Source organism: Hemiscyllium ocellatum, chromosome 31 (genome assembly GCF_020745735.1).
Source record: "Hemiscyllium ocellatum isolate sHemOce1 chromosome 31, sHemOce1.pat.X.cur, whole genome shotgun sequence".
Lineage (NCBI taxonomy): Eukaryota > Metazoa > Chordata > Chondrichthyes > Orectolobiformes > Hemiscylliidae > Hemiscyllium > Hemiscyllium ocellatum.
In genome coordinates this window covers 36625699-36653675 of record NC_083431.1, presented here as the reverse complement: position 1 = coordinate 36653675, position 27977 = coordinate 36625699, and the positions used below count along the sequence as shown (strand labels likewise).

General features: G+C 42.2%; 1 protein-coding gene across 1 annotated transcript in view; it reads left to right on the top strand.

Moving 5' to 3' along the window:
* Nucleotides 1-6998: 6998 nt before the first annotated feature.
* hpda (4-hydroxyphenylpyruvate dioxygenase a) overlaps nucleotides 6999-27977 on the top strand; it is a 39233-nt gene continuing 18254 nt past the window's right edge. Inside the window, exons 1-9 of the mRNA XM_060847805.1 lie at nucleotides 6999-7013; nucleotides 9394-9420; nucleotides 9529-9591; nucleotides 14680-14784; nucleotides 16760-16802; nucleotides 23494-23576; nucleotides 25476-25565; nucleotides 27007-27113; nucleotides 27831-27908. Of these exons, the coding sequence (XP_060703788.1) occupies nucleotides 6999-7013; nucleotides 9394-9420; nucleotides 9529-9591; nucleotides 14680-14784; nucleotides 16760-16802; nucleotides 23494-23576; nucleotides 25476-25565; nucleotides 27007-27113; nucleotides 27831-27908 (611 nt within the window). The remainder of the gene's footprint in view (nucleotides 7014-9393; nucleotides 9421-9528; nucleotides 9592-14679; nucleotides 14785-16759; nucleotides 16803-23493; nucleotides 23577-25475; nucleotides 25566-27006; nucleotides 27114-27830; nucleotides 27909-27977) is intronic.

Below are 27977 nucleotides of genomic sequence, written 5' to 3'. Positions count from 1 at the left end.
GTCTCTCCGATGTAAAGGAGACCACATCGGAAGCAACGGATGCAATAATTCAGGTTAGAGGAAGTGCATGTGAATCTTTACTGGACTTGGAATAAAAAGGGACCTTTCCCTCCATGACTCCCTCATTGGGTCCACACTCCCTACCAGGGCGGCATGGTGGTTCAGTGGTTAGCACTGCTGCCTCACAGTGCCAGCGACCCGGGTTCAATTCCAGCTACTGGACTGTCTGTGTGGAGTTTGCACATTCTCCCAGTGGGTGAGGTGCATTAGTCAGGGGAAATGTAGAGTAATAGGGATGGGGGATGCAGAATGGGTCTGGGTGGGATACTCTTCGGAGAGTCGGTGTGGACTTGTTGGGCCAAACAGCCAGTTTCCATACTGTAGGGAATCTATAATTCTATGAGCCCTGCTCCACACCTGGAACCTTCTCTTGCAGCCACAGGAGGTGCAAAACCTGGTCCCACCCCTCCCCCTTCATCATTGTCCAAGGTTCCAAAGAATCATTCCAAATCTGCCAGAGATTCACATGCATTTCCTCTAAGCTGAATCATTGCATCCGGTGCTCCCAATGTGGTCTCTTCTACATTGAAGAGACCAAGCGCAAACTCGGAAACCAGTTCAAGTAATATTTATGTCTCATTCGCTCCAATTAACCACACCGTTTGGTTGCCCAGCCATTTCAACACCCCCTCCCACTTCCCCAACGACATATCCATTCTGGGCCTCGTCCAATCTCAACAAGGTCACACGCAAACTGCAGGAAGAACATCTCATCTTCTGCCACAGGAGCTTACAACTATTCGGCCCAGAATAAAATTCACCAGCTTCCAAATCTCCCCACCTCCCACCTCATCCCAGGCCTAACCCTCCCTCTCCACCCAGCTCCGTTAACCTGACCCTACCTGTCCATCTTCTTTCCCACCTAACCACTACACCCTTCTCGCTGATCAATCACAGCCACCTCCTATCTGCATCCACCTATTGCCATTCAACCCACCTTTCCCACAGCCCCACTCCCCTCCCTCTATTTATTTTGCAGCTTCCTTCCCCTACCCCAGTTCTGATGAAAGGTTCTGACTTGAAACATTGACTCCCCTTCTCCTCTAATACTACCTGACTTGCTGTGCTTTTTTCCAGCTCCATTTTTTTACCCATTTTGACTCTTCAGCATCTGCAGTTCTCACTACCTCTGTTGTTGTGATTCTGTTCGCTGAGCTGGGAATTTGTGTTGTAGACGTTTCATCCCATCTAGGTGACATCCTCAGTGCTTGGGAGCCTCCTGTGAAGCACTTCTGTGATGTTTCCTCCGGCATTTATAGTGATTTGTATCTGCCGCTTCCGGTTGTCAGTTCCAGCTGTCCGCTGCAGTAGTCGGTATATTGGGTTCAGGTCGAACGACCCTTCGGTCCAACCCGTCCATGCCGACCAGATATCCCAACCCAATCTAGTCCCACCTGCCAGCACCTGGCCCATATCCCTCCAAACCCTTCCTATTCATTTACCCATCCAAATGCCTCTTAAATGTTGCAATTGTACCAGCCTCCACCACATCCTCTGGCAGCTCATTCCATACACGTACCACCCTCTGCGTGAAAAAGTTGGCCCTTACGTCTCTTTTATATCTTTTCCCCTCTCACACTAAACCTATGCTGTCTAGTTCTAGATTCCCTAACCCCAGGGAAAAGACTTTGTCTATTTATCCTATCCATGCCCCTTATAATTTTGTAAACCTCTATAAGGTCACCCCTCAGCCTCCGACGCTCCAGGGAAAACAGCCTCAGCCTGTTCAGCCTCTCCCTGTAGCTCAGATACTCCAACCCTGGCAACATCCTTGTAAATCTTTTCTGAACCCTTTCAAGGAAGGAGACCAGAATTGCACGCAATATTCCAACAGTGGCCTAACCAATGTCCTGTACAGCCACAACATGACCTCCCAATTCCTGTACTCAATACTCTGACCAATAAAGGAAAGCATACCAAACGCCTTCTTCACTATCCAATCTACCTGCGACTCCAATTTCAAGGAGCTGAGAACCTGCACTCCAAGTTCTCTTTGTTCAGCAACACTTCCTAGGACCTTACCATTAAGTGTATAAGTCTTGCTAAGATTTGCTTTCCCAAAATGCAGCACCTCGTATTTATCTGAATTAAACTACATCTGCTAATTCTCAGCCCATTGGCCCATCTGGTCCAGATCCTGTTGTAATCTGAGGTAACCCTCTTCGCTGTCCACTACACCTCCAATTTTGGTGTCATCTACAAACTTACTAACTGTACCTCTTATGCTCGCATCCAAATCATTTATGTAAATGACAAAAAGTAGAGGCCCCAGCACCAATCCTTGTGGCACTCCAGTGGTCACAGGCCTCCAGTCTGAAAAACAACCCTCCACCACCACCCTCTGTCTTCTACCTTTGAGCCGTTCCCCAATATTGTGTTATTTGTCCCCTCCTTTGTGAAGACAGAACTAAATTATGTATTTAATTATCTCTTTGTTCCCCATTATAACCTTCCCTGTTTCTGACTTTTTTGCTGAAACCAGACAGAAAAGCACCTTGAGCATTTCATTACCAAGAAAAGCATTACTCCTGATGATGTCAAAATCCAAGCTGTACAGGAGTGGTGTGAATTGAAGACAGGAAGTGAACTGTGTGGTCTAGCTGATTACTATAAGATGTTAGTGTCGGGCTACACAAGATTGGCCTCTCCACTCCATGATTTGCTGAGGAAATTGGAGAATACTTAAGGAATGGTTGGGAAAGGATGTACAAAGTGTGATACTTCACAGAACATCCACAGGGAGTTGGACCCAACGTATGAAGATTCTTCTTGCATCTTCAAACAGAAGCTGTCTCATCACCTGATTTAGGACAAGTGGGTCTTGCAGATGCTGGAGGTTAGAGTGAAGATTGCTGATGAAGGACTTTTGCCCGAAACGTTGATTTTCTTGCTCCTTGGATGCTGCTTGAACTACTGTGCTTCTTCACCTGATTTGGCTACCCAAATTTCCAACTCCCTTTCATAATGGAAATCAATACTAGTTTTTTTGGTCTAGGAATGGTGTTGTCACAGGTTCAAGAGTAGAAAAAGAATGATTACAGCTCTTGCCAGTCAGAGTCTCAGGCTGAACAAGAGGAATATGGAGAATTACTTCAGCTGTTACACCTGACTGGAGTCACACACGAGACATTAAGCCCCACTGTTTCCAAAGGCATGAGAGAATTAAAGCATTTTCTCAAAGTCGCCAGTGTACCTGTCTGAAGGCCTCAAGTTTTCAGAAAACCTGGACCAGGTTTCTGTACTTAACGAGAATTATTTACTACAAGTAAATAGATTCTAACTAAAGGTAATCAACTATGAACTATTAACATTTAACTCTGCACGTTAACACTCCAATCCCTTTTAAAAACCCCTCTTATATACAAATATAGATAAAAAAAACTTGGTGTGATTGATAGAGAGGAAAAAAGCTGGGAAGTACAGTTCAATAACCCCGTTTCTCAGGATTTTATGAGGTGTTTCATTTGTTTCCTAAGTCCTTCACTATTCTGATCATTTCATTTTGAGTTCTTTCACTTCTTCATAGGAGCCACAAAACAACTGGTTCACAGATAATACAGTCTCTGACTTATGGGTTAAGGGCTATGTTCACTGACAGCAATGCATGAGTGCTACACACAGCTCAAATGTTTGCATACATATTTAAACAGGTTCAGGTTTTAAAATGGGATGCAGGAAATGGGAGGAGGGACTGGGGAATGTGGCAGGATGGAGAGAAAGAGAGACAGGGAGACAGGGAGGAATGTGGTGAACCAGGAACAGACAGTGAAGGCTCTGAATGTGGAAATAGGGCCCACCCCTCCTTTCCTACACACCCTGTATCCTCAATCTTCTCAGCATGCATCCTACACCCAACATACAGCCCTCACTCTCTTTCTCCTATCTCAGCCCTAACTTTACAGCCTCTCCAGCAACAATGCACAGTTTCAGCAGGATGCACTATTTACAAGACCCACTGTAGCTGTATACAAAAGGTGTGCTGGATTAAATAAAGATTTGAAATCATGATGTCATGATGTCTCAAAGTGCAGTTTGACAAGTTCAGACATATTGTCCAAGTTTTAAATTCCTAATTCTCTCAACTCTACTGGGTGAAAGGGGAATGTGTGAGGAACAGAAGCCACACTAGATCCTTCAATAATGAGGGAGGGTAAACCAGAGAGCAAGTGACAGTAAAAATCAGCAGAGACCAGGGACCAACACTTTTGTGACTTATGCTCTTCTTAGTCCTGCGCAGCATGAAAACAAGGGTTTACTCAATACACAACAGTTGATGTGTTTCTGATTGATGAGTAACATACATAGAACAAGAAAGGCTTCTTCTGTGCCCAGTAAAACCCCAGCCTGCTACTCTCCTGTTTAATAGCTCCCCATCTCTGTCTGTCCTGCAACTACCACTCCGTCTGGATACCCTCCCATTTTCTGCATCCCATTTAAAAACCTGAACCTGTTTAAATACGTATGCAAATATTTGAGCTGTGTGTAGCACTCACGCATTGCTGTCAGTGAACATAGCCTTTAACCCGTAAGTCAGAGACCGTATTGTGAATCAGTTGTTTTGTGGCTCCTATGAAGAAGTGAACATCAATCTGCTGCCACAATCACTATGGAAAAAAACAGTGACAATACAATGTTACTCAAAAATGAACACGCAGGTTGTATGGGAGCTAAATTTTGAGGTACATTAAGTGAGTAGGACCAGGACAAACCATTCACACATTGCAATGGGTTTTTCCTTCTGGTATTGGATATCTAGGGAGGAACAAGGGGTGGATTCACAGTAGCCAATGAGAGGCAACTTTGCTTTCCAGCTAAATATTTTTGCCTATTTAAGATTAAGGCAGTTAATGTTTTGTTCTTTACTCTGAGGTGCCTCAATCAACTCCTTTTCATCATGGTGAGTTGCCATTGTGATATATTCAATCCAAATCTTGTTAAATGAATTGATTTTGCAGCCAATTATGATAGAAAAGAGGGCAGAGGTGAACTGTAACAGCATATTTATGAATGTACGGTCGTTTCACACTGTTTCTCATCAGCTTAAGGGAAATGGCCATTGCCCATGTCTTGTTTAATTTATTCTACAGCAGAATATATTTCTATCTCTTTTAAGACAGTGTCTCAGAGATTAATTTATAACTAAACAGAAAGGTTCAAAGGGAAAGCAGCAAAAGGATCCACAGATCTCTGTTTAAAAGAAACTGGCTGTGATTTGAAGTAGATCCCAAAATAGGTGTTAAATTGTCAGAGAGGCCACTTCATCTGTTCATTGGCCTCAGTGGGTGGTCTGAGCCAATTCAAAGGACAAGAATTATTAATAAGCTACTAGAAGACTATCAACACTGAGTGTGCTCCTTACGATGTGGAGGTGCCAATGTTGGACTGGGTTGAACGAGTTCAAAAATCACACAACGCCAGATTATAGTCTAACTGGTTTATTTGAAAGCACTGGCTTTCAGAGCACTGCTCCTTCATAAGGAACAGCACTCTGAAAGCTAGTATTTTCAAATAAACCTGTGGGGCTATAACTTGGTGTTGTGTGATTTTTGATCTTATGCTCCCCATCACAACGTGCCAATTCTGTGAAGGTAGCAATCTGGTTGGGTATCCAGATGGAGTGGTAGTTGCAGGACAGGCAGGGATGGGGAGCTATTAAACAGGAGAGCAACAGGCTGGGGTTTTACTGGAGAAGCCTTTCTTTCTTCCTCAATGCAGGAGCTGATACTGGAAATCTGCCCACTAATCTGAAATAAAGCAATTAGCGGACAGAATTTGTTAAAAAGGTATTGACTGCAAAACCCAATCCAATTTTTGGTAGTCTCACAGGAAAAACCATGGGACCGATTGACACCAGGTGGGAAAGGGTGGATTCTCAGCAGGAAATAGAAAATAGAACAGTACTGCACAGTACAGGTAGCAGCAGATGCTGCTGTTGATCGTGGCAGTGTTGGGCTGGCAGTGGACTTTAGTCCTTCACTATTGTTAGATCGACATTCCAAATAAGGGGAGATTGAGAAAGAAGGTTACCCCAAGACAGGGCTAGTGAGGATTCTCACAGAGACCCCCAGAGATTGCTGTTCCCATGGGACTGTGCATTGTGGAGGAGGCTCTCCCAGTGCAGAGGAAATGAAGAAAAGGAGCTAGAGGAGGCCAACTATCCAGAGACAAAAGCATCATGTGGTTCAGGCAAGTGAAAGACCTGCTTTTATTGCAATGCCCAGAGCAAGACAGAAAACAAGTCAATGTGTTGGAGAAGACAGTAGCCCACACACAGAGTCGCTACAGGAAAAGGGTGCATTGCCTTCAATTGTGAGATCACCATTGCCTTTGCAGATTGGTCTCTCCTCCCTTTGTGAGCTGCTGGCTGAGAGATTTGTTCAAATTGCATCAGTGGTCACTCTATGCCAATTGACCTCAAGATGACTGTGTCCTTGAACTTCTATGCTTTGGGGTCACTCCAGGAATGAACCAGAGACCTTTGTGGCATACCTCAAGCTTCAGCTGACCAATGTATAAAGGTCTTCTTTAGGTGAATGTTTAGGTGAACAAATGACTTACGCTACCGTAACACCAGTTCATCAGAAGAGCCAGAAGCCTCACCTGTACAGCTGGATTCCGCACATTTCAGTGAGATAAATTAAGGCCATCAATGCTCCATCATGGTAACCTGCTGTCAATCAGAAAATATATCATGTCAGCAACATCCAATTCGTATGTGATCATCGACAAAGTATCCGCTCCCTATCCTTTGTACTCCCAGGATCTGTAGATATTGTGTCTGCCGTAGCCATTAGAGGATTGGCATCTTTATGACAAGGGATACCCAATAAAGAGATTGCTCATTAGACTGAGAAATTTGCATACAGAAAGTGAGAAGCATTAAAATAAGGATCATGCATCCTCCAAGGCCAACATTGTGCAGACTGATGCATAACATAATGGTTCTGAATGAGGTAATGTTCATGTTACATTGAGCTCCACCCAGTCTGATGATGCCATGGTGTCTTTGGGCAGTGACAGAGAAGTTCTGCACTAACCTTTGTGGGAAGTATTCTGTATGGGTCAAATAGAATGTGGATGGGGGTGGGGTGGAGGGGGGGTATATTGTGGCTGTATTCCACATAGGTGATCTCTGTGATTAGGATACTTCAATGTTATAGTTGGGTTAGGAATAAAACTGAAGGGTATCAAACAGAAAATGTGAACAGGATGATTTTAAAGTTGAAGGGTAATGATATGATGGCATAAAATCACCGACAACTTAGACTTCAAATGAGAGCAGCCTAGGCAGCACGGTAACTCAGTGGTTAGCACTGCTGCCTCACAATGCCAATTACCCGGGTTCAATTCCAACCTTGGGTACCTGTGGATGTGTGGGTTTCTCCCGGGAGTTCCAGCTTCCTTTATCAGTCACAATGTTTAAAAAACATTCAGATGGATAGGTGAACAGGAAAGGTTTGGAGGGACATGAGACAGGAGCAGGCATGTGGGACTAGTTTGGTTTGGGATTATGTTTGGCATGATATTAAGGAGCATTCACATGAAAGAAAGTGAGAAATGTAGAGACAGTGTTTTGGGAGAAAATTCCAGAGATTGTATTGTAGGAATCTGGAGGTGCTGCCACCTACAGGTAAAATTGAGAATACCTAAGTGGCCAAAATTAGTGAAGCACAAATATCATAGACCCCCTACAGCGTGGAAGCAGGCCAAGTCTACACTGATCCTCTGAAGAACATCCCACCTTATCCCTGTAACCCTGCATTTCCCATGGCTAACCCACCTCGCCTACATAACCCTGGACAACGTGGGCAATTTCCCTTGGCCAATCCACCTCATCTGCATATCTATGGAGTGCTGGAGGAAGCTGGAGCATCTTGGAGAAACCCACACAAACATGGGGAGAACGTGCAAACTCCACACAGTCACCTGAGGCTGGAATTGAACACAAGCTCCTGCTGCCATGAGGCAGCAGTTCTAACCAATGAGCCACTGTGTTGCCCTCATGTTATTATGCACGTCTGAAACAGGTAGGACTTGAACACAGGTCATCTGGCTCAGAGATAGGGACATTACCATTATATCACAACAGCCTCTGTCTCAAAATGGTAGGACTCAAGGCAATCATAGAGATAGTAGAAGGCAAGGTTTTGGATGGATTTAAAAACAGTTGTGAGAATATTAAAATCCAATTATTGTTTAGTCAGGTGACAATGTAAATCAGTGAGCACAAGTGGTATCAGGACATTGAACAGTACAGTTTTGGATTACTTTCAGCTTACCAAAGGTAGAATGTAAAGGATTGTATTAAATTGTCATTAGCAAAAGGAAGCAAAAGACATGAATGAGAGCAAATGAATTTCAGGCAGGGATGAAGTTGTAAAATGTTAAAGAAATGAAAATGGATGATCATAAGCATGGTGCACATATGAGATTAATTCAATCCCATTTGGACACAATTTTATCTGCTGCCAGGCATATTCACACAACTCATTTCACACACCACAGGCATGTACACAAAATATATGCAACCTCCCACCTTATTGAGTTCCACAGCTTTTTCACAAAATTTAAAAACCAGACTATTTCAAACTTCAGAACACTACCTGATAATTAAAGATCTTAGAATGAAATCTGAATTGAAGAAAAGCAAAAATGATGGAACTAATAAAAGTGAGAGTGAATATGAAAAAAAATCAAAGGTGTTAAGTGAAAAAAGAAAAGTGTAGAGAATCACAAAAAATGTTTGTCAAGCAAAAAAGTAAGTTTTAAAGCGATTTGTAAAGAAGGAAAGGAAAGTGAATGTTCGCAAAAAAGTGAAAGTAGAAAAGGGTATTTCTGGAATGATGGTAAGGAATGCATCGATGGACTGAAAGGTTTGTTTCCATGCTGTATATCTCTGTGATTCCATGTGCAGGTTATGTGAATTGGCCATGTTAAGTTGTTCATAGTGTCCAGGAATGGGTATTGTGGGGTTACAGGGATAGTGCAGAGGGTTGAGTCTGGGTCGGATGCTCTTCAAAGAATTGGTGTGGACATGTTGGGCTGAATGAACTGGTGGATCATCCATGGAAAATGCAGAGATGCAGGGAATGGGTGGGATGCTGTTTGGATGGTTGATATGGATTTGATGGGCTGAATGTCCTGCTTACATACTGTAGGGATTTTATGAATTTTAACCCCACATTCAGAGTTTGGTCAATCAGATAAGGCCATTACAGAATACTGTACAAGGTAACAGTAATATTGTGACAAACTAGGTACCAGATCATGATAAATAGACTGTTTACTGTCATATCATACTATAATAAAACAATTTTATTTTAATTTTTTCAGACGACCTACACTGATAAAGGGGAGAAGGTATGGTACATCTGCTACTTGAAGCTTCAAACAGTTTGCTGCTTTCTGTTTTTCTGTATTCTGCCGACACGAAGACAAACAGAATAATTCAAAACTCTTCCGTTGCAGCTGGAGAAAGGTCGATTTGTCAGCTTTCACCATGCCACGTTCTGGGTAGGAAACGCTAAACAGGTAAAATGAGTAGCAAGTTTTATTTCTATCCCAGCTACAACATTGAAGCATCCAGGCACACCTACAGCGCAATCAACAACAGATTATATTTATGTTTGACATAAAAAAACATTCTAAGGTGCTTCACAGGACCTTTAAAAAACAAAATATAACACCTAACTATATAAAGGCAGATGCTCCAAAACTAGATGAAAGAGCTTGGTATTAAGGAGCATTCATATGAACGAAAGTGAGAAATGGAGAGACAGTATTTTGGGAGGGAATTCCAGAGATTGTAGTGTTGGAAACTGAAGGTGCTGCCACGTACAGTTAAAATTGTGAATACTCAAGTGGCCAGAATTAGTGAAGCACAAATATCAGAGAATCCCTACAGTGTGGAAACAGACCATTTGACCCATCAAGTCTACACTGACCCGCTGAAGGAGGGAGGGTCTGTGGGAGGAAACCAGAGTGCCCAGGGGAAACACTCAGACATGGGAAGAACGTGCAAACTCCACACTGTTGCCTGAGGCTGGAATTGAACCCAGGCCCCTGGTGCTATGAGGCAGCAGTGCTAACCACTAACCACTGAGCCACTGTGCCACTTCCATGTTATTATGCATGTCTGAAACAGGTAGGACTTGAACACAGGTCAGCTGGCTCAGAGATAGGGACATTACCATTATATCACAACAGCCCCTGTCTCAAAGGATAGGACTCGCTGCAATTACAGAGATAGTAGTCGGCAAGGTTTTGGATGAATTTAAAAACAGTTGTGAGAATATTAAAATCCAATTATTGTTTAGTCAGGTGACAATGTAAATCAATGAGCATAAAGATAACTAGTGGTATCAGGACATTGTGCTGCAGAGGTTTGGATTACTTTCAGCTTACCAAAGGTAGAATGTAAAGGATTGTATTAAATTGTCATTAACAAAAGGAAACAAAAGACATGAATGAGAGCTTCTATAGCAAATGAATTTCAGGCAGGGATGAAGTTGTGAAACGTTAAAGAATGAAAATGGATGATCATAAGTTTGGTGCACATATGAGATTAATTCAATTGCATTTGGACACAATTTTATCTGTTGTCAGACATATCCACACAACTCATTTCACACACCACAGGCAAGTACACAAAATATGTGCAACCTCCCACCTTATTGAGTTCCACAGCTTTTTCACAAAATGTAAAAACCAGACTACTTCAAACTTAAGAACACTACCTGATAATTAAAGATCTTAGAATGAAATCTGAATTGAAGAAAAGCAAAAATGATGGAACTAATAAAAGGTGTTTAGTGAAAAAAGGAAAGTGTAGCAAATCACAAAAAATGTTTGTCAAGCAAAAAGTGAGTTTTAAAGAGATTTGTAAAGATCGAAAGTAAAGTAGAAGGGAGGTGAAAGTAGAAAAGGGTGTTTCTGAAATGATGGTAAGGAATGCATGGTTACAAGAGATAGCAAAGGAATAATGTGAATACCGGGAACATATAATCAATCTGTCAAGACCTGCGAAGAGGAAAACAAGTTAATGAAAAGTGAATCTGTCTCTATTTCAGATGTCAATAGGCCTTTAAATGATTCTTCATATTTTCTGTTACTTTTACCTTTTATACTTATTCTGAAAAAATCTACAGAACAGAAAAGGAACATAATGGACAAAGATTTGAAAAATTTGGAGACAAAGTGGATTAATTCAGGAATGACAGGCAATGTGATAAGATGTTTGGGTTTTTAAGTGAGATATTATTACTGTAAAATGGAGAATAATGGCATCAGGAAAGTTAAAATTCCTGGGATACCAGGTAATATGACTGCCTACTGCCTGACAATCCAGCCCTCTCTCAGAAACCTCACTTGATTATAGGGTCACAGAGTCATACAGCACAGAAGCAGACCCTTTGGATCAACTAGTGATTGCTGTCTATAATCCTAAATTAAAATCCACCTGCCTGTACTTGGTCCATGTCCTCCAAACCTTTCTTGTTCATGAATTTATTCAAATGTCTTTTAAATATTGTAAGTGTATCTGCATCCACAACTTCCTCTCGGAGTTCATTCCACACATGAACCACTTCTGTGTAAAAAGGTTACCCCTTCATATTCTTTTTAAATCTTTCTGCTCTCACTTTAAAAATATCCCCCAGTCTTGAAATCATCTCCCAGAAGTGAAATTGACTCCATTATGAAACTCCTATGTCATGATGGATACATAGTGCAGAAAAGAAGGTCAATAGGGGCCTGAACCTGAGATAATCTGACCGTTTCAGTATGGAAGTTCATTCACCTTCTGGGTGCTGACATTCCTTTACCAAGAAGCTTATCAGAGACAGAATGTACACTGTGCAACTTGTCAGAGAGCACACAACATTGCAACATCAACTGCAAACCTGCTGCAATCTCAATTTCTTCAACATTATGAACATTGACCAATATGCAAGGCTTTCGTTTACAGTACATGATTTAATTCCCAAAATTAACCTGTATCCACACAATATCTTTCATGTCCTCCGAATATTCCGAAGTGTTTTGTAGTCAGTGAAATATGATCACCGTTATTAGATAGACAAACGTGTCAGCTTAATTTTGCACAAGGTGCCACAACAGTAATGTGATAAATGTTTCGCAACATATTTTGATGGTAATGATTGTGGGATGAATGTTGGTCAAGGTATCAGAATTTTCTTCCCCCTACCACCCCCATCAGATAGACAAGGCTTCAGATTAATATCTCATCTTGAAAACTGTACATCTTACAATGCCACCTTTCTCCTTCTGTACTACGGTGAAGTGCCAGCTTTGAGGATACAATGGACTTTTGGTTTTGTCATATATTTGATCATAGTGATGGCCAAACACCACTGTCATCTCCCAGAAGTGAAGTTGACTCTACTATGAAACTCCTGTGTCATGGTGCAGTTTCTGAACCCTGTTTTACCTATTTCCCCTCATGAAATCACAGACTTTTCACTATTTTCTGATTAGCATCAATCAGCTCTCATCCCATAAACTTAATAATTCTTAACTATGTCTTCTCTATTTAATGTTCAGTTGCATTATTAGACATTTTATAAGTTATTGTTACTTTACAAAATGCAATGAGCATCCTGTTAAAAAAATTCTGACATCTACAGTCATAAATTGTTATCGACCCTCTCACTTGCATAAAGGAAGAGGGCAACACAAATTGTATCCAGATCAACAGAGTTTGTTTAAATTAAAACCTATAAATTGAGACATCAGTGACTTGACACAAGGACATATTGCAGCACTAGGTTTAGATTGGATGATGAGAGAAACAGTTTACATTCAATCAACGCAGCTTTTCTACAACTTGAGTTGGTGGTCAGCAATACAATCAAAGGCTATGAAGATTAGTATTTCACAGAGCATAAAAACTGTTGGCATCGCAGGGGGTAGACTTAAGACCAGATTTCCTGGAATATTCATTACAATGAAATGTTCATAGGGATAGAGTTATTTTGGCTTGTGATGCAGATCAACTCCAGCAGCTGGGTTCAGTTCCTGTGTGTGGTCACTAGGACAATCCCATCTTCTCAACCTCACCTCTTACCACCAGAGGCTGGGTGATCCGGAGGTTAGACTCACTAGTAGTCATTTCCATCTAATGAGGAAGAAGTCTATGGTACTCCAGCAGTATGGCTACCATCACATGTTCAGAAATTGGAATTAAGTTTAGTAAAAAAAAAAATTCGTGGGAGACAGACAGAACTAGCACAGTCAGCATTTATTGTTGATTCATAGTTGAGAAAATGGTAGTGATTCTTCTTCTAGAACCCTCGCAGTCCATGTGGGATAGGTACACCTACAGTACTGATGGAATGATGTTAACACAGTTATAATGAAGGCCTGTCAATATATTCCTAAATTAGGATGATGACTTACTGTGTACAAGTTGCCTTTGACCTTCTTGTGGTAATGAAGGTTAAAAAGGTGAAGTGTAGTAAGGGAAAGTGATAGACTAAAACAGGGAGGTTGAGTCTGACATTAAGCCATGTAATGTTTAGAGTCATACAGCATACATACAGATGGCCCACCATGTCTACACTAGCCAACAAACACAAAAAACACACATTGTACTTACCTGCATTTGGCCAATGGCCTGCTAAGCCCTGGCATTTTACATATTTATCCAGATGTTTCTTAAACATTGAGAGAGTACTTGTTCCATATATCTACCAGCCTCTAGGTGAAAAAAATCTTCTCATATCTCATATCTCTAAACCATTTACTCCTCACCTTAAACATATGCCCACTGATCTTAGACACAACTGCAATGGGGAAGAGATTTTTTATGAGCTACCCTGTCTTTGCCTCTCACAATGTTGTATTCCCTCAATCAGATCCACCCCTTAGTCTCCACTATCTAGGAAAACAAACCCAGCTTACTCAGTCTTCCCTTATAACAGACTTTTCATTCCAGAAAACACCCTGGTGAATCTTTTCAGCACACTCTTCAATGCAATTACATTTTCTTGATAGTCTGGTGACTAGAACAGCACACAGTATTCCATCTGTGGCCTAACCAATGTTTTATAACATTGTAACGAGACTTCCTTGCTCCTATATACTACACTCCAGCTCATGATGGTAAGCATTCTGTATGCTCCCTTCACCACCCTGTCTACCTCTGTGCTGATACCTCTAGGAATCTATGGACTTGTGTACCAAAGTCCCATTATTCATTGTGTCCCTCCTTCCATTATTAGACATCCCCTCATATTTATCAGGATTGGATTCCATCTGCCATCACTCTGCCCAATTCAGCAGCTAATTAACAGCAGGTTGTAGCATGTGACCATCCTCCTCACTATCAATCCCACCAATTTTCATCTCATCTCCAGACTTACTAATTATGCCTTCTACGTTTGTATTCAAGTGGTTAACAAGCGTAACAGCAAAGTAAGAGCAAGCAATTTATTTTTGTATATGTGTTCATAGTGCTAGTCATTATGAGCAATGGGGAGAAGAATGAGACTCAGAATTTGTAAATAATGGCCTTCATTACAATACAACCTGCTTACTGACAGTAATCAATCAAGCTAAACCACAGTCTATCACATGGTGTGTGTTTATTTGTCACTGCAGGCTGCATCATATTACTGCAACAAATTTGGATTTGAGTCTGTAGCATACAAAGGACTGGAGTCGGGGCACCGTGATCGAGTATCACATGTCATTAGGCAGAATAAGGTAAGGACCAGCTCACTGAGAAAGATATAATTAAAAGCTGACCCTGATTCATAATATTTTGCTTTGAAATTCTGGGTTGGAAAGGGGCTAGTTCCAGGGATTGGGAAACATCTGAACATGGTGGAACTTAGATCTAGCAGGTATCTGTCTTGTTGCCAATCCTGTTGGCTATTTCAATGCTTTGGGGAATGACTATTATATTTGATATAAATGAGGAAATAGATCAAAAGGATAATTCCTTCACTGTACTCTTAGCCTTGTTGCACCTATATGTCTCTGGCATGCACTATTCCTAAGACCAATACCGAAGGGGCGGAGTGGTCTGAAATTCTCGGCATTTACCTCTGTATTGTTTACACGAGATTTCTTTTTTGGTTATTGATTCATAGAATGCATATGTTGTTGGCTAGACAAACATTTATTGCCCGACCCTTGAGAAGGTGCTGGTGAGCTGCCTGTTTGAACTGCTGTCTCTATATGGTGTATGTAGACCCACAATGTCATTAGGGAGGGAATTGCAGGATTTTGACCCAGCAACAGGGAAGGATGGTCAGTGGCTTGGAGAGGAACTGGGTGGTGATGTTGCCATGCATCTCCTACTCTTGTCCTTCTAGATGGTAGAAGGTGGTTGGTTTGAAAAGTGCAATCATAGGAGCCTTGATGAATTTCTGCAGCTGGCATCATGAAGATGATACCCACTGCGGCTACTGAGTGTCAGCGATGGAGAGGAAATATATGTAGATGTGGTGCTAATCAAGTAGATCACTTTGTCTGAGGTAATGTCAAACTTCTTGATTATTGTTAGAACTGTGTTCATCCAGGCAAGTGGACAGTATTCTGTCACATTCCTGACTTGTAGCTTGTAGATGGTAGGGAGTCAGGAGGTTAGTTAATCATTGAGGCATTCCTAGACTTTGGACCACTTTCGGAGTCAAAATTTTTCAATGGCTGTTTGAATTTAGTTTCCGTTCATGGCCCCTCCATGGCCTTGATTGTGGAGGATTCAATGATGAATGATGCCATTGAAATTCATAAGGAAATGGTTAGATTCTCTTTTTTGCTGGAGAATGTCTGTGGCTGCCATTAGTGTGGTGCAAATGGTATTGCCATTTGTCAGCCTAAGGCTGGGTATTATTACAGTCATCAGCCAAGATCCCCTCAACTGACCTCATGATGCAGGGAAAGATATTGATGAAGTATGGTGAAGGTATTTGGGCCTTGAACATTATCATGAAGACTTCAACAACAATGTCCCAGAACTGAGTTGGCTGATCTCCACCAGACATAACCATTTTTCTTTATGCAAGCTGGGAATTTTCCATCTGTTTGCTGGTGACTTTAAGGCTCCTGTCAAATGCAGCTTTGATGTTAAGTGCTGTCACTGTCATCTCACTTCTGGGGTTTAGCTCTTTGTCCATGTTTGAACTAATGCTGTAATGAGGTGAGGAGCTGAGTGGCCCTGGCAGAATCTAAACAGTGTGTCACTGAGCAGGTTATTGCTGAGTAGGTGCTGCTTGATAATGCTGTTGATGACATCCTCCTTCATTGCAAGTAGGTCGATGGAGCATTAATTGGCTGGGTTAGATTTGTTCTGCCTTTTGTGTAGAGGACATATCAGGGCATTGCCAGGTGGTTGCTAATGTTATGGTGATACAGGAACAACTTGGCTCGGAGAGCAGCATGTTCTGGTGCAGATGTCTTCAACACTGTGGCCAGAAGGTTGTCAGGGCCCACAGCCTTAATTTCCTATCTAGTGTCTTCAGCCTTTTTGAACTATGACATGGTCTGAATCAAATTGGTTGAAGACTGAAATCTATGATGCTGGGAACCTCAGGACAACAGGCATTACATGGCATGAGCCCTTGTGTCACATCCTGTGGCCTGCAATAGCTCCCAATGCTTCTGTAGTGTTGGTTCCATCATCCTCTCTGCTGATCAGAGTTTTTAAACTTAATGCTGTGTTCTTTTTCAACAGATTTTCTTTGTTTTCCAGTCAGCATTGAATCCTGATGATCAGGGTGAGTAAAATGGGTGGCATTACAACAGGGTTAATATAGGTAATTATGTGCATTAAATGATTCCTTTAATGAGCTATTAAATATATTGTAGGCAGGACTTTAACTTCCCATCATTAAATAATTTAGCTTCCTGTTGATTTCAGGACAGTGGTCCTTTTGCTGTTTTGCTCTGTAACATTCTATTCAAAACAAGTGTCTATGAAATGTGGTACAGCCCAAGGATGGGATAAGCAATAGCCTGAGTTGGCTCATCAGCTTTTTGGGCTGGAGTACAGCCAGTGTAAGAAAGTGGTGAATAACTGGAGTACATTGTTTGGTAAGCTCAGATATAGACAAGTTGACACAATATTAGTGAATTGGGGGATTCCCTTTGGATGTATAATGCTAATGTTTGGGTATGATTTGGAAAAGTACAATGTTAGTTGGGATACAGTCTGTATTAAAGAGGAAACCTCACCTGCAGTCATGTGAACTGAACATTAACCTTGAGACCCAGATCATCTCCACTTCTATCATACTTATAGGCAGCTTGCTCCTTATCATAACTACTTTGCTGCAGAAAAATGTTCTTTCTTATATCATTTTCCCAAAATGTAAATTTTTCTGTATGTTTCCTCCTTGTACCATCTGCTAATGTGAACAGATTTTCTTTGTCTAGGTTATTTAAAACAGTCACACTTTTTTTTTACATTTCTCCCTAATTTCCCTTCATCCACTTTGCTCCAAGGAGATCCACCCTAGTTTCTCCAATCTAACCTTGTAGATAAAGCCCCTCATCTTTGGAACTATTGTGATAACCTTTTGTGTACCACTCTTGGACTTTAGCAAGCTTGTAGCGTGCAGAACAGACATTCTAGTTGTGGCCTTAACATAAACATATAGGTTCAGCATAACTTCTGTATATCTCTTTTTAAGAACTTCAAACTGATCCCATATGTTCTAATAACTGCTCTCTCACAATGACCTGTGACTTCCAAAGATCTGTGATCTAGATCTTCTGCTCCTGCACACTCTGTAGAATTGTGTCATTGAGGCTGAATTGTCTTTGCCTCTCCATTCTGCAAAAATGCACCAACTCAACCGTTTTGCTTTAAACATCAATTATCTGTTTATTCTGTTCATCTATCTATTTCCTGTTGCTGTTAGAGTCATAGCATCATAGAGATGTACAGCATGAAAACCAACCCTTCGGTCCAACCCGTCCATGCTGACCAGATATCCCAACCCAATCTAGTCCCACCTGCCAGCACCCAGCCCATATCCCTCCAAACCTTTCCTATCCAAATACCCATTCAAATGCCTCTTAAATGTTGCAATTGTACGAGCCTTCACCACTTCCTCTGGCAGCGCATTCCATACCCATACCACCTTCTGTGTGAAAAAGTTGCCCCTTAGGTCTCTTTTATATCTTTCCCCTCTCACCCTAAACCTATGCCCTCTAGATCTGGACTCCCCGACCCCAGGGAAAAGACTTTACCTATTTACCCTATCCATGCCCCTCATCATTTTGTAAACCTCTATAAGGTCACCCCTCAGCCTCCGACGCTCCAGGGAAAACAGCCCCAGCCTGTTCAGTCTCTTCCTGCAGCTCAAATCCTCTAACCCTGGCAACATCCTTGTAAGTCTTTTCTGAACCCTTTCAAGTTTCACAACATCTTTCCGATAGGAAGGAGACCAGAATTGCATGCAATATTCCAACAGTGGCCTAACCAATGTCCTGTACAGCCGCAACATGACCTCCCAACTCCTGTGCTCAATATTCTGACCAATAAAGGAAAGCATACCAAACGCCTTCTTCATTATCCTATCTACCTGTGACTCCACTTTCAAGAAGTGATGAACCTGCACTCCAAAGTCTGTTTGTTCAGCAACACTCCCTAGGACCTTACCATTAAGTGTATAAGTCCTGCTAAGATTTGTTTTCCCAAAATGCAGCACCTCGCATTTATCTGAATAAAACTCCATCTGCCACTTCTCAGCCCAATGGCCCATCTGGTCAAGATCCTGTTGTAATCTGAGGTAACCCTCTTCGCTGTCCACTATACCTCCTATTTTGGTGTCATCTGCAAACTTATTAACTGTACCTCTTATACTCGCATCCAAATCATTTATGTAAATGACAAAAAGTAGAGGACCCAGCACCAATCCTTGTGGCACTCCAGTGGTCATAGGCCTCCAGTCCGAAAAACAACCCTCCACCACCACCCTCTGTATTCTACCTTTGAGCCAATTCTGTATCCAAATGGCTAGTTCTCCCTGTATTCCATGAGATCTAACCTTGCTAATCAGTCTCCTGTGGGGAACCTTGTTGAAGTCAATATATATCACATCTAATACTCTGCCTTCATCAATCCTCTTTGTTACTTCCTCAAAAAACTCAGTCATGTTTGTGAGACATGATTTGATTAGATTAGACAGTGTGGAAACAGGCCCTTCGGCCCAACAAGTCCACACCAACCTGCCGAAGCGCAACCCACCCATTCCCCTTCATTTGCCCCTTTATCTAACACTACGGGCAATTTAGCTTGGCCAATTCACATGACCTGCACATCTTTGGACTGTGGGAGGAAACCGGAACACCCGGAGGAAACCCACGCAGACACAGAGTGAATGTGCAAACTTCACACAGTCAGTCGCCTGAGTCGGGAATGAACCCGGGTCTCTGGTGCTGTGAGGCAACAGTGCTAACCACTGTGCCACCGTGCCACCCAAATCCCACACACAAAGCCATGTTGACTATCCAAATACATGTACATCCTGTCCCTCAGGATTCCCTCCAACAATTTGCCCACCACCGATGTCAGGTTCACTTGGTCTATAGTTCCCTGGCTTGTCCTTACCAGCCTTCTTAAACAGTGGCACCACGTTGGCCAACCTCCAGTCTTCTGGCACCTCACCTGTGACTATCGATGATACAAATATCTCAGCAAGAGGCCCAGCAATCACTTCTCTAGCTTCCCACAGAGTTCTCGGGTACACATGATCAGGTTCTGGGGATTATCCACCTTTACCCATTTCAAGACATCCAGCACTTCCTCCTCTGTAATCTGGACATTTTGCAAGATGTCACCATCTATTTCCCTACAGTCTATATCTTCCATATCCTTTACCACAGTAAATACTGATGCAAAACACTCTTCCCCCATTTTCTGCGGCTCCACACAAAGGCCGCCTTGCTGATCTTTGAGGGGCCCTATTCTCTCCCTAGTTACTCTTTTGTCCTTAATGTATTTGTAAAAACTCTTTGGATTCTCCTTAATCCTATTTGCCATAGCTATCCCATGTCCCGTTTTTGCCCTCCTGATTTCCCTCTTCAGAGTACTCCTACTACCTTTATACTCTTCTAAGGATTCACTCGATCTATCCTGTCTATACCTGACATGTGCTTCCTTTTTTTTCTTAACCAAACACTCAATTTCTTTAGTCATCCAGCATTCCCTATACCTACCAGCCTTCCCTTTCACCCTGACAGGAACATATCTCTGGATTCTCGTTATCTCATTTCTGAAGGCTTCCTATTTTCCAGCCGTCCCTTTACCTGTGAACATCTGCCCCCAATCAGCTTTTGAAAGGTCTTGCCTAATACTATCAAAATTGGCCTTTTTCCAATTTAGAACTTCAATTTTTAGATCTGGTCTATCCTTTTCCATCATTATTTTAAATCTAATAGAATTATGGTTGCTGGCCCCAAAGTGCTCCCCCACTGACACCTCAGTCACCTGCCCTGCCTGATTTCCCAAGAGTAGGTCAAGTTTTGCACCTTCTCTAGTAGATACATCCACATGCTGAATCAGAAAATTGTCTTGTACGCACTTAACAAATTCCTCTCCATCTAAACCCTTAACGCTATGGCAGTCCCAGTCTACGTTTGGAAATTTAAAATCCCCTATCATAACCACCCTATTATTCTTAAAGATAGCTGAGATCTCCTTACAAGTTTGTTTCTCAATTTCCCTCTGACTATTAGGGGGTCTAAAATACAATCCCAGTAAGGTGATCATCCATTCTTATTTCTCAGTTCCACCCAAATAACTTCCCCGGATGTGTTTCCAGGAATATCCTCCCTCAGCACAGCTGTAATGCTATCCCTTATCTAAAATGCCACTCCCCCTCCTCCCTTTCTATCCTTCCTGTAGCATTTATATCCTGGAATATTAAGCAGCCAGTCCTGCCCATCCCTGAGCCATGTTTCTGTAATTGCTACGATATCCCAGTCCCATGTTCATAATCATGCCCTGAGTTCATCTGCCTTCCCTGCTGGGCCCCTTGCATTGAAATAAATGCAGTTTAATTTATTAGTCCTACCTTGTCCCTGCCTGCCCTGACTGTTTGACTTGCTTCTGTTCTCAACTGTACCAGTCTCAGAATGATCTCTTTCCTCACTATCTCCCTGGTTTAAATCCTCCCGAGCAGCTCTAGCAAATTTCCCTGCCAGTATATTAGTCCCCTTCCAATTTAGGTGCAATCCGTCCTTCTTGTACAGGTCACTTCTACCCCAAAAGAGATTCCAATGATCCAAAAGTATGAATCCTTCTCCCATACACCAGCTCCTCAGCCATGCATTCATCTGCTCTATCCTCCTATTCCAGCCGTCACTAGCTCATAGCACTGGGAGTAAGTTGATGAGTATTATCTTTACTGTTTTCCATGTCTCTGCTGTATCGTTGGCAAATTTTGAAATTTTACTCTGCATCCCAAAGTCCAAATTATTTACATATCTCTAGCTCAAAAAAAACCCCAATGGTCCTGGCAGTGTTTACCATTCTCAGAAATGTCCATTCGCCACACCTTGCTGTTTTAAGCAAATTTTTTTAATCAAAATTGTATAGACTGTCCTGTTTTAATGTGGTATTTGGTTAAATGTTTTCCTAAATATCTAGATAGTATCCATTGCATTCCCTTCAACATTTGTTACTTCATAAACAATTCAATTAGTTTAAACACAATATGTCTTTTACAAATCCATTCTGGTTCTCCTTCATTAATTCAAATCAGTCCAAAGTCTGTTAAATTTTGTCTTGATTCTTGATTGTAAAACATTGCACCTCACCACTGATTAGCCATCAGTGTCTTTCCACACTTCCTTGAACAAGTGTGTCATATTTGCCACTTTCAAATCCTTGACCACCCTATCCTGACCTCCTTGTACAAAGGGAACTTTGGAAGAATATGACAACTCCTTTGGCTGTCACCTCTCCAATTCCTTTCACAATCTAAAATGCAAACTGATTTATCAAGCCAAATCCAGCCTTTTCAATACATCTTTTCGATTTTCACCTTATCCATTACTTTTACCATTTCCCCTTGTAATGAATTTTTTCAGCATCCTCTTCCTCAGTGAACAGTAATGGAAAACACAAATTAAACTTCTAGTCCTGTCCTGCACCTCTAAACCTATATCATCATTTTTACTCTAACAGGTCCCAATCTACCTCTTACTACTACTTATATACCAGGAAAAGATGTTGGCACTCTGTTTTATGTTAACCACTACTTTATTGTCATGTTCTCCCTTTGCCAGTCTTACTTCCTCTTCACTTTTTTCCCCAACCTGGTAGTCTACCTGGATCTCACTTGAAGAATTCTATGCCCTACAGTTAGATAGAAAATATAATGAAAAAAGCAAGGCTGGTCAAACTCACTTCATCATAAACGGAACTTTAGCTCTGGTTTACCTAACCTTTCCCTCTTGTTGGAATGTAACTAACTCTTACTGAAACATCTCCTCCTTAAAGATCATCCAGCGTTCCATTAAAATGTTTTCCTGTCAAACATGGTTCAATTCTACCCTGATTAGATTCTCTCTGGTCCCATTAAAATTGGCTGTCTTCCAATTTAGAAGCTCTACTTTAAGAGTGTTCCTCCCTCTTCTCCAATAATGATCCAAATCGGAACACAGGATGATGTGTATAGTGTTCTACCTGCACAACTCCATCTGTGCCTGCCTGTCGAAAGTTTCTCTGTGCTGCTTGATCTATGTGTTCCACATCGACACTATTGAGTACATGTCTTTGATGTAGGTTCCACATAAAATACTGATTTTTGTCTCAACTGGAATATTGTGTCCAATTCTGAGCATCTTTTAGGAAGGATATGAAGACAATAGAGAAGGGTGCACAATAAATTTTAGGGAAATGGTTCCAAGGATGAGGAACTACTTCTTGGAAGCGATTCAGAAGGGATTTGATAGATGAAAGCATGAAGGGTCTGGACAGAGTCAATTGGGAGAAACTTGCCATTGACAAAATGATCCAGATTCAAAGTTTAAGTTGGTAGCATTTTGTTAGACTGTGAGTAGTTTCACATCTGGAATGAACTGCCTGAAATTAGGATGGAGGCAGATTCAACTGAGGCTTTCTTAGAGAATTGGTAATGAAGGGAAAAGGTCTGAAGTGCTGGAGGGAAAAAGATGAAATATGTGAATGGATGAGCTCTTCTCACACAGCTAGCCCAGGCAGGATGGTCTGAGGGTGTAACCATTCTCAAATTCTATTCTACCAATCTTTGATGGACACTGCTGAGTCTGTAACTGAACTGCTTAGCCTGTGTCTAGGCTACTCAATCCGTTCTGACCTTACTGTCTCCATGACTGGACTGCTGAGTCCACACCTGTAACCTTCTGGCTATGTTTGTTATTCTGCTTCTTGTTTTGCTCTGAGCTGTGTTCTGACATATTTTATATTTGCTTTAGAAATGACCGATCATTTAGGGAAACATGGGGATGGTGTGAAGGACATCGCATTCCAAGTAGAAGACTGTAACTTCCTGGTGAAGGTATGAATCAAAATGGAGGTGTGCAAAGCACTGGGCCTGCAGGGGCAGTGGCATAAGATTGTCACAAGTTACTCCCTTTGGTTTGTACAACATGCACTGTGAGGGCTGTGAAATCAGGGTTGTTGCTCTGTAATTTTGATGATTTAAAAGGTAGCCAGTGAAGTATCGCTATAAAAACAGTGGGGAAATACTTGACTAGATTAGATTCCCTAACGTTTGGAAACTGGCCAATTGGCCCAACAAGTCCACACCGACCCTCCGAAGAGTAACCCACCCAGACCCATGCCCCTACCTTGTATTTACCCCTGACTAATGCACATAGTACTATGGGCAATTTAGCATGGCCATTTCATCTGGCCTGCACATCTTTGGATTTTGGGAGGAAACCCATACAGCCACGGGGAGAATGTGCAAACTCCACAGACAGTCACCTGAGGCTGGAATCACACTTGGGTCCCCGTGCCACTGTCTAATTGTGTGCCTCTTTGGATTTTCTGGATCGGTGCTATCAAATTCACAATACTGTTTTGAAAACCTCCATTTCTGTGCAGTTCTGAACTTGGTGAAATCTGATGCACCAAGAGTCCATTACCAGTTGCTTCTCAGTGATGTGCCGTTCTCCCAGTCACTCTGAGTTAATGATTTCCTTCTGGCTCAGACATTACAGAAACCTAGTTCATCACCCTCCATACCAGCTATTTCTCAATCGTTCTCCAAACAGCTGCTGTCAGTTGTGTGCACTCTGATCTTTGCCAGTGCAGCTCAAGGTCAAGGCCTGTCCTCATTTCAATTTTCTGATGCTGCAAACTGCTGCCCAGCTGATGGAGTCAGAAGATTGACTTCCTGGTTATAGGCCAGGGATCTCCTGGCACCACCCTGCTGTTAGCTACTCTGAGTGGCAGCTGCATACGTCTGCGCTGATTCATCACAAAGAACCCTGCCTTCCCATGGGGGTAAAAACATGTCCTGATTCACTAAGAGCTCAGTGTCTGGGATATTCCTAAGAAGGCATTCTCCTGTTGCCCTCATTATTCTGATTCTTTACAAAATTTTACATTTATGTCAAGATTTCAATGGAAAGAAATATCCCAGAACATTTCATAATTACTTGTATATTAGAATTGACACTGTGCCAGAAAGGGGAAGATTAAGAAAAAAAATGACTGACAGAACACTTGGATATTCAAAAAGTCTTAAAAAGCTAGCAAACCTTAGGGAAGATTTCCCAGAGTGTAGGATGCAAATTACAATGCAAATTGTCAGGAAGGTGAAAGGAGCAGTGAGAGAAAGGAAGACCATCATCAAACGAATAGCATCACTTGGAGGAGATACAATGCTGGAAGGAATTTCAGCCAACAGTGTGGTGAAGATATGTAAAGGTCAGCATGAGGCTAAGAGGAGCTAATATAAGTTAATACTAATCAGGATTCTATTTGAATACAACTTCGTTTTGATGTGATACCGTCTTCAGAGTTTTGTGGAAGTTGGAGCATACAGAGGTAGAGAAGTGAAAAGCTTAGAATAATCAACTTAATGGCTCTGGTATAGTAGAGATTGCAAAAGATGCTCTCATGAACATCCTCTACAAAAAAAAGTCACAATTCTGACACCAAAATAGAAACAGAAAATGTAATTTTAAAGCAAATCTGTCGGTGTCTGAAAGGATGGTGAATGTTCAGAACACTACCTGTCTGGTCGTCCTTTATCTTTTCCTTAGATGCTGTTGATTACAACACTTGTTGAGGTGAAAATTTCACTTGAAATTGATCACAATATCAGCTTGTCCCTTTAATTAGGGCTCTTTTGTCTGACTTATTGGTGCTGTAGACTGATGTTTGATCTGACTAAGTGTGGAGGAGGGGCTAAATTTGATGGTGATGTTTTGCCCTCTATTTGCAGAAAGCAAAGGAGCAGGGAGCCATCATCATGAAGGAGCCATGGATTGAGGAGGATAGCGATGGCAAAGTGAAGTATGCTGTTCTGAAAACGGTAAGTACAGCAGGAATTTCCTGGTAAATCCCTGAAAGAATAATGTTTCAGTAGTAAACATAGTCTCAAGTTCCAGTATCCTGCTACCAAATTGATTCAGTGGTCCGGGGACCGAAGAGGGGAGTCAAAGCAGTTATGACTCCTATTTGTGCTGACTATTGAGGGACTCTTGCTGGCATGTGGAGTGAGAGCAGGAAGAGATTTTGCAGTATCCTTCCAAAATCAAAGATTCTGCTTAATCATAGAATTCTCTACAGTGCGGAAGCAGGCCATTTGACCCATTGAATCCACACTAACCTCTGAAAATCATCCTACACAGACCCACCTCCCCACCCCACATTTTCCTTCCCTAACCTGCAAATCCCTGGACATCGTGAGCAGTTCAGCATGGCCAATCCACCGAACCTGTGCATCTTTGGACTGTGGGAGGAAACTGGAGCATGCGGAGGAAATCCACACAGACACGAGGAGAATGTGCAAACTCCTCACAGACAGTCAGTCAAGAGAGGGATCATACCTGGGTCCCTGGTGCTGTGAGGCAGCAGTGCTAACCACTGAGCCACAACGCCGCCCATGCTGTCACTCTGAGTGAGGGACTGGTGGGCAGCCAAGAGCAGGTTTGCCCACTTCAGCATTGGTCTGTGCCGATCCAGTCTAGGTTTGATTTAAACTTAGTGACATCTGAAATACTGGTCAAAAACATTCCCAGAACACACTGGGGTTGCCTCAGTGCCCTCTGTTCCAACTTGATTCCTCTTAAACACCTGGCCCATAAAACTCAAATGGGGCAAAATTGGGAAAGAGCTGAAAATGTGTTGCTGGAAAAGCGCAGCAGGTCAGGCAGCATCCAAGGAGCAGGAGAATCGACGTTTCGGGCATGAGCCCTTCTTCAGGCTCTGAAGAACCCTGAAGAAGGGCTCATGCCCGAAACATTGATTCTCCTGCTCCTTGGATGCTGCCTGACCTGCTGCGCTTTTCCAGCAACACACTTTCAGCTCTGATCTCCAGTATTTGCAGACCTCACTTTCTCCCAAAATTGGGAAAGGAACAGTAAATGTGGGGCCTACAACTAGGCTTCTTGGATTATTTAATATAATCTGAAAGTTACATTCAGTTATAATAGAACAACCATTCTGATCCTCTCTTATTCCTTCACAGCTCCAAGTCCCTTGTTCTGCATACTCTTCCAATTCATAATATTGAAAGATTGAATCCTGGAATTGCAAACTGAATCGAAGATGCAGAATTTCTCATCTTCTCAGCCTTTCCCTTCCCTTATGGTCCATGGACTGTGTGCCACCTCCTGATTTAATTCCTCTGAACCATGACGATATGAATGGATTGCACACAATGAACCCTGACAAGTTAACAAACCCCAGATGCCAAGATTACAGATAGCACCGTGTGTTTCTAACACCTTCTGCTCTGCTCTTGTTTGCAGTATGGGGATACAACACACACCTTTGTGGAGTACCTAGGGCCTTACCGTGGCCTCTTCCTACCTGGATACATGAAACCTCTCTTCAAGGATCCACTTCTTTCCAAGCTGTGAGTGGATCAATATATTCAGAATTTTTTTACTTAGGCAAAATGTTTAAAGGCTAGAGCAAAAAATGTGGTCATCAGCAGGTAGCACACCGGCAGCCTGTAGGAGATATGAGAAAGGTCACCCTAATTTAAGGGACATTACCACATTGAAATGGAGAAGTGTGCAGTAGCTACATTTTGTTAAGAATCCCTGCAGTGCGGAAGCTGGCCATTTGGCTCTTTCAGTCCACGTCCTGCCTATTCCTATGACCCTGCATTTCCCATGGCTAGCCCACCTAGCCAATACTGGCCCTGGATACTATGGGCAATTTAGCATATCTAATCCACCTAACCTGCACATTCTGGACTGTGGGAAGAAACTGGAGCACCCGGAAGAAACACACACAGGCAATGGGGAGAACATGCAAACACCACACAGACAGTTGCCCGAGGATGGAATTGAACCCAGGTCGCTGGCACTGTGAGGTAACGATGCTAACCACTGAGCCACTGTACCTCCCCTCAATGCTTTGAGCAGGACCATTGTTCCAGATAGTCCCTCATTCTTAGGAATATTGTAACACAGCGATAATACAGATGTAAGTCGTGTACTCTGTTTTCAGGGAAGGTATTTAAATGTACTGCACTTAGACAAGTTATGCATGCATTTTATGAACTGTGCACTTGATGAAATGATGGATCCTCTGCATTGAAACTGACATTGCATGTGTGTTCCAGACCCCCTGTGAATCTGAATTTCATTGATCACATCGTGGGAAACCAGCCAGATGATGAGATGGTGCCCGTGGTAGAATGGTATGATCCAGTCTCTCACACAACATATAAACACAGCAATAGTCTAGGCCATTCACCCCTTCATGCCTG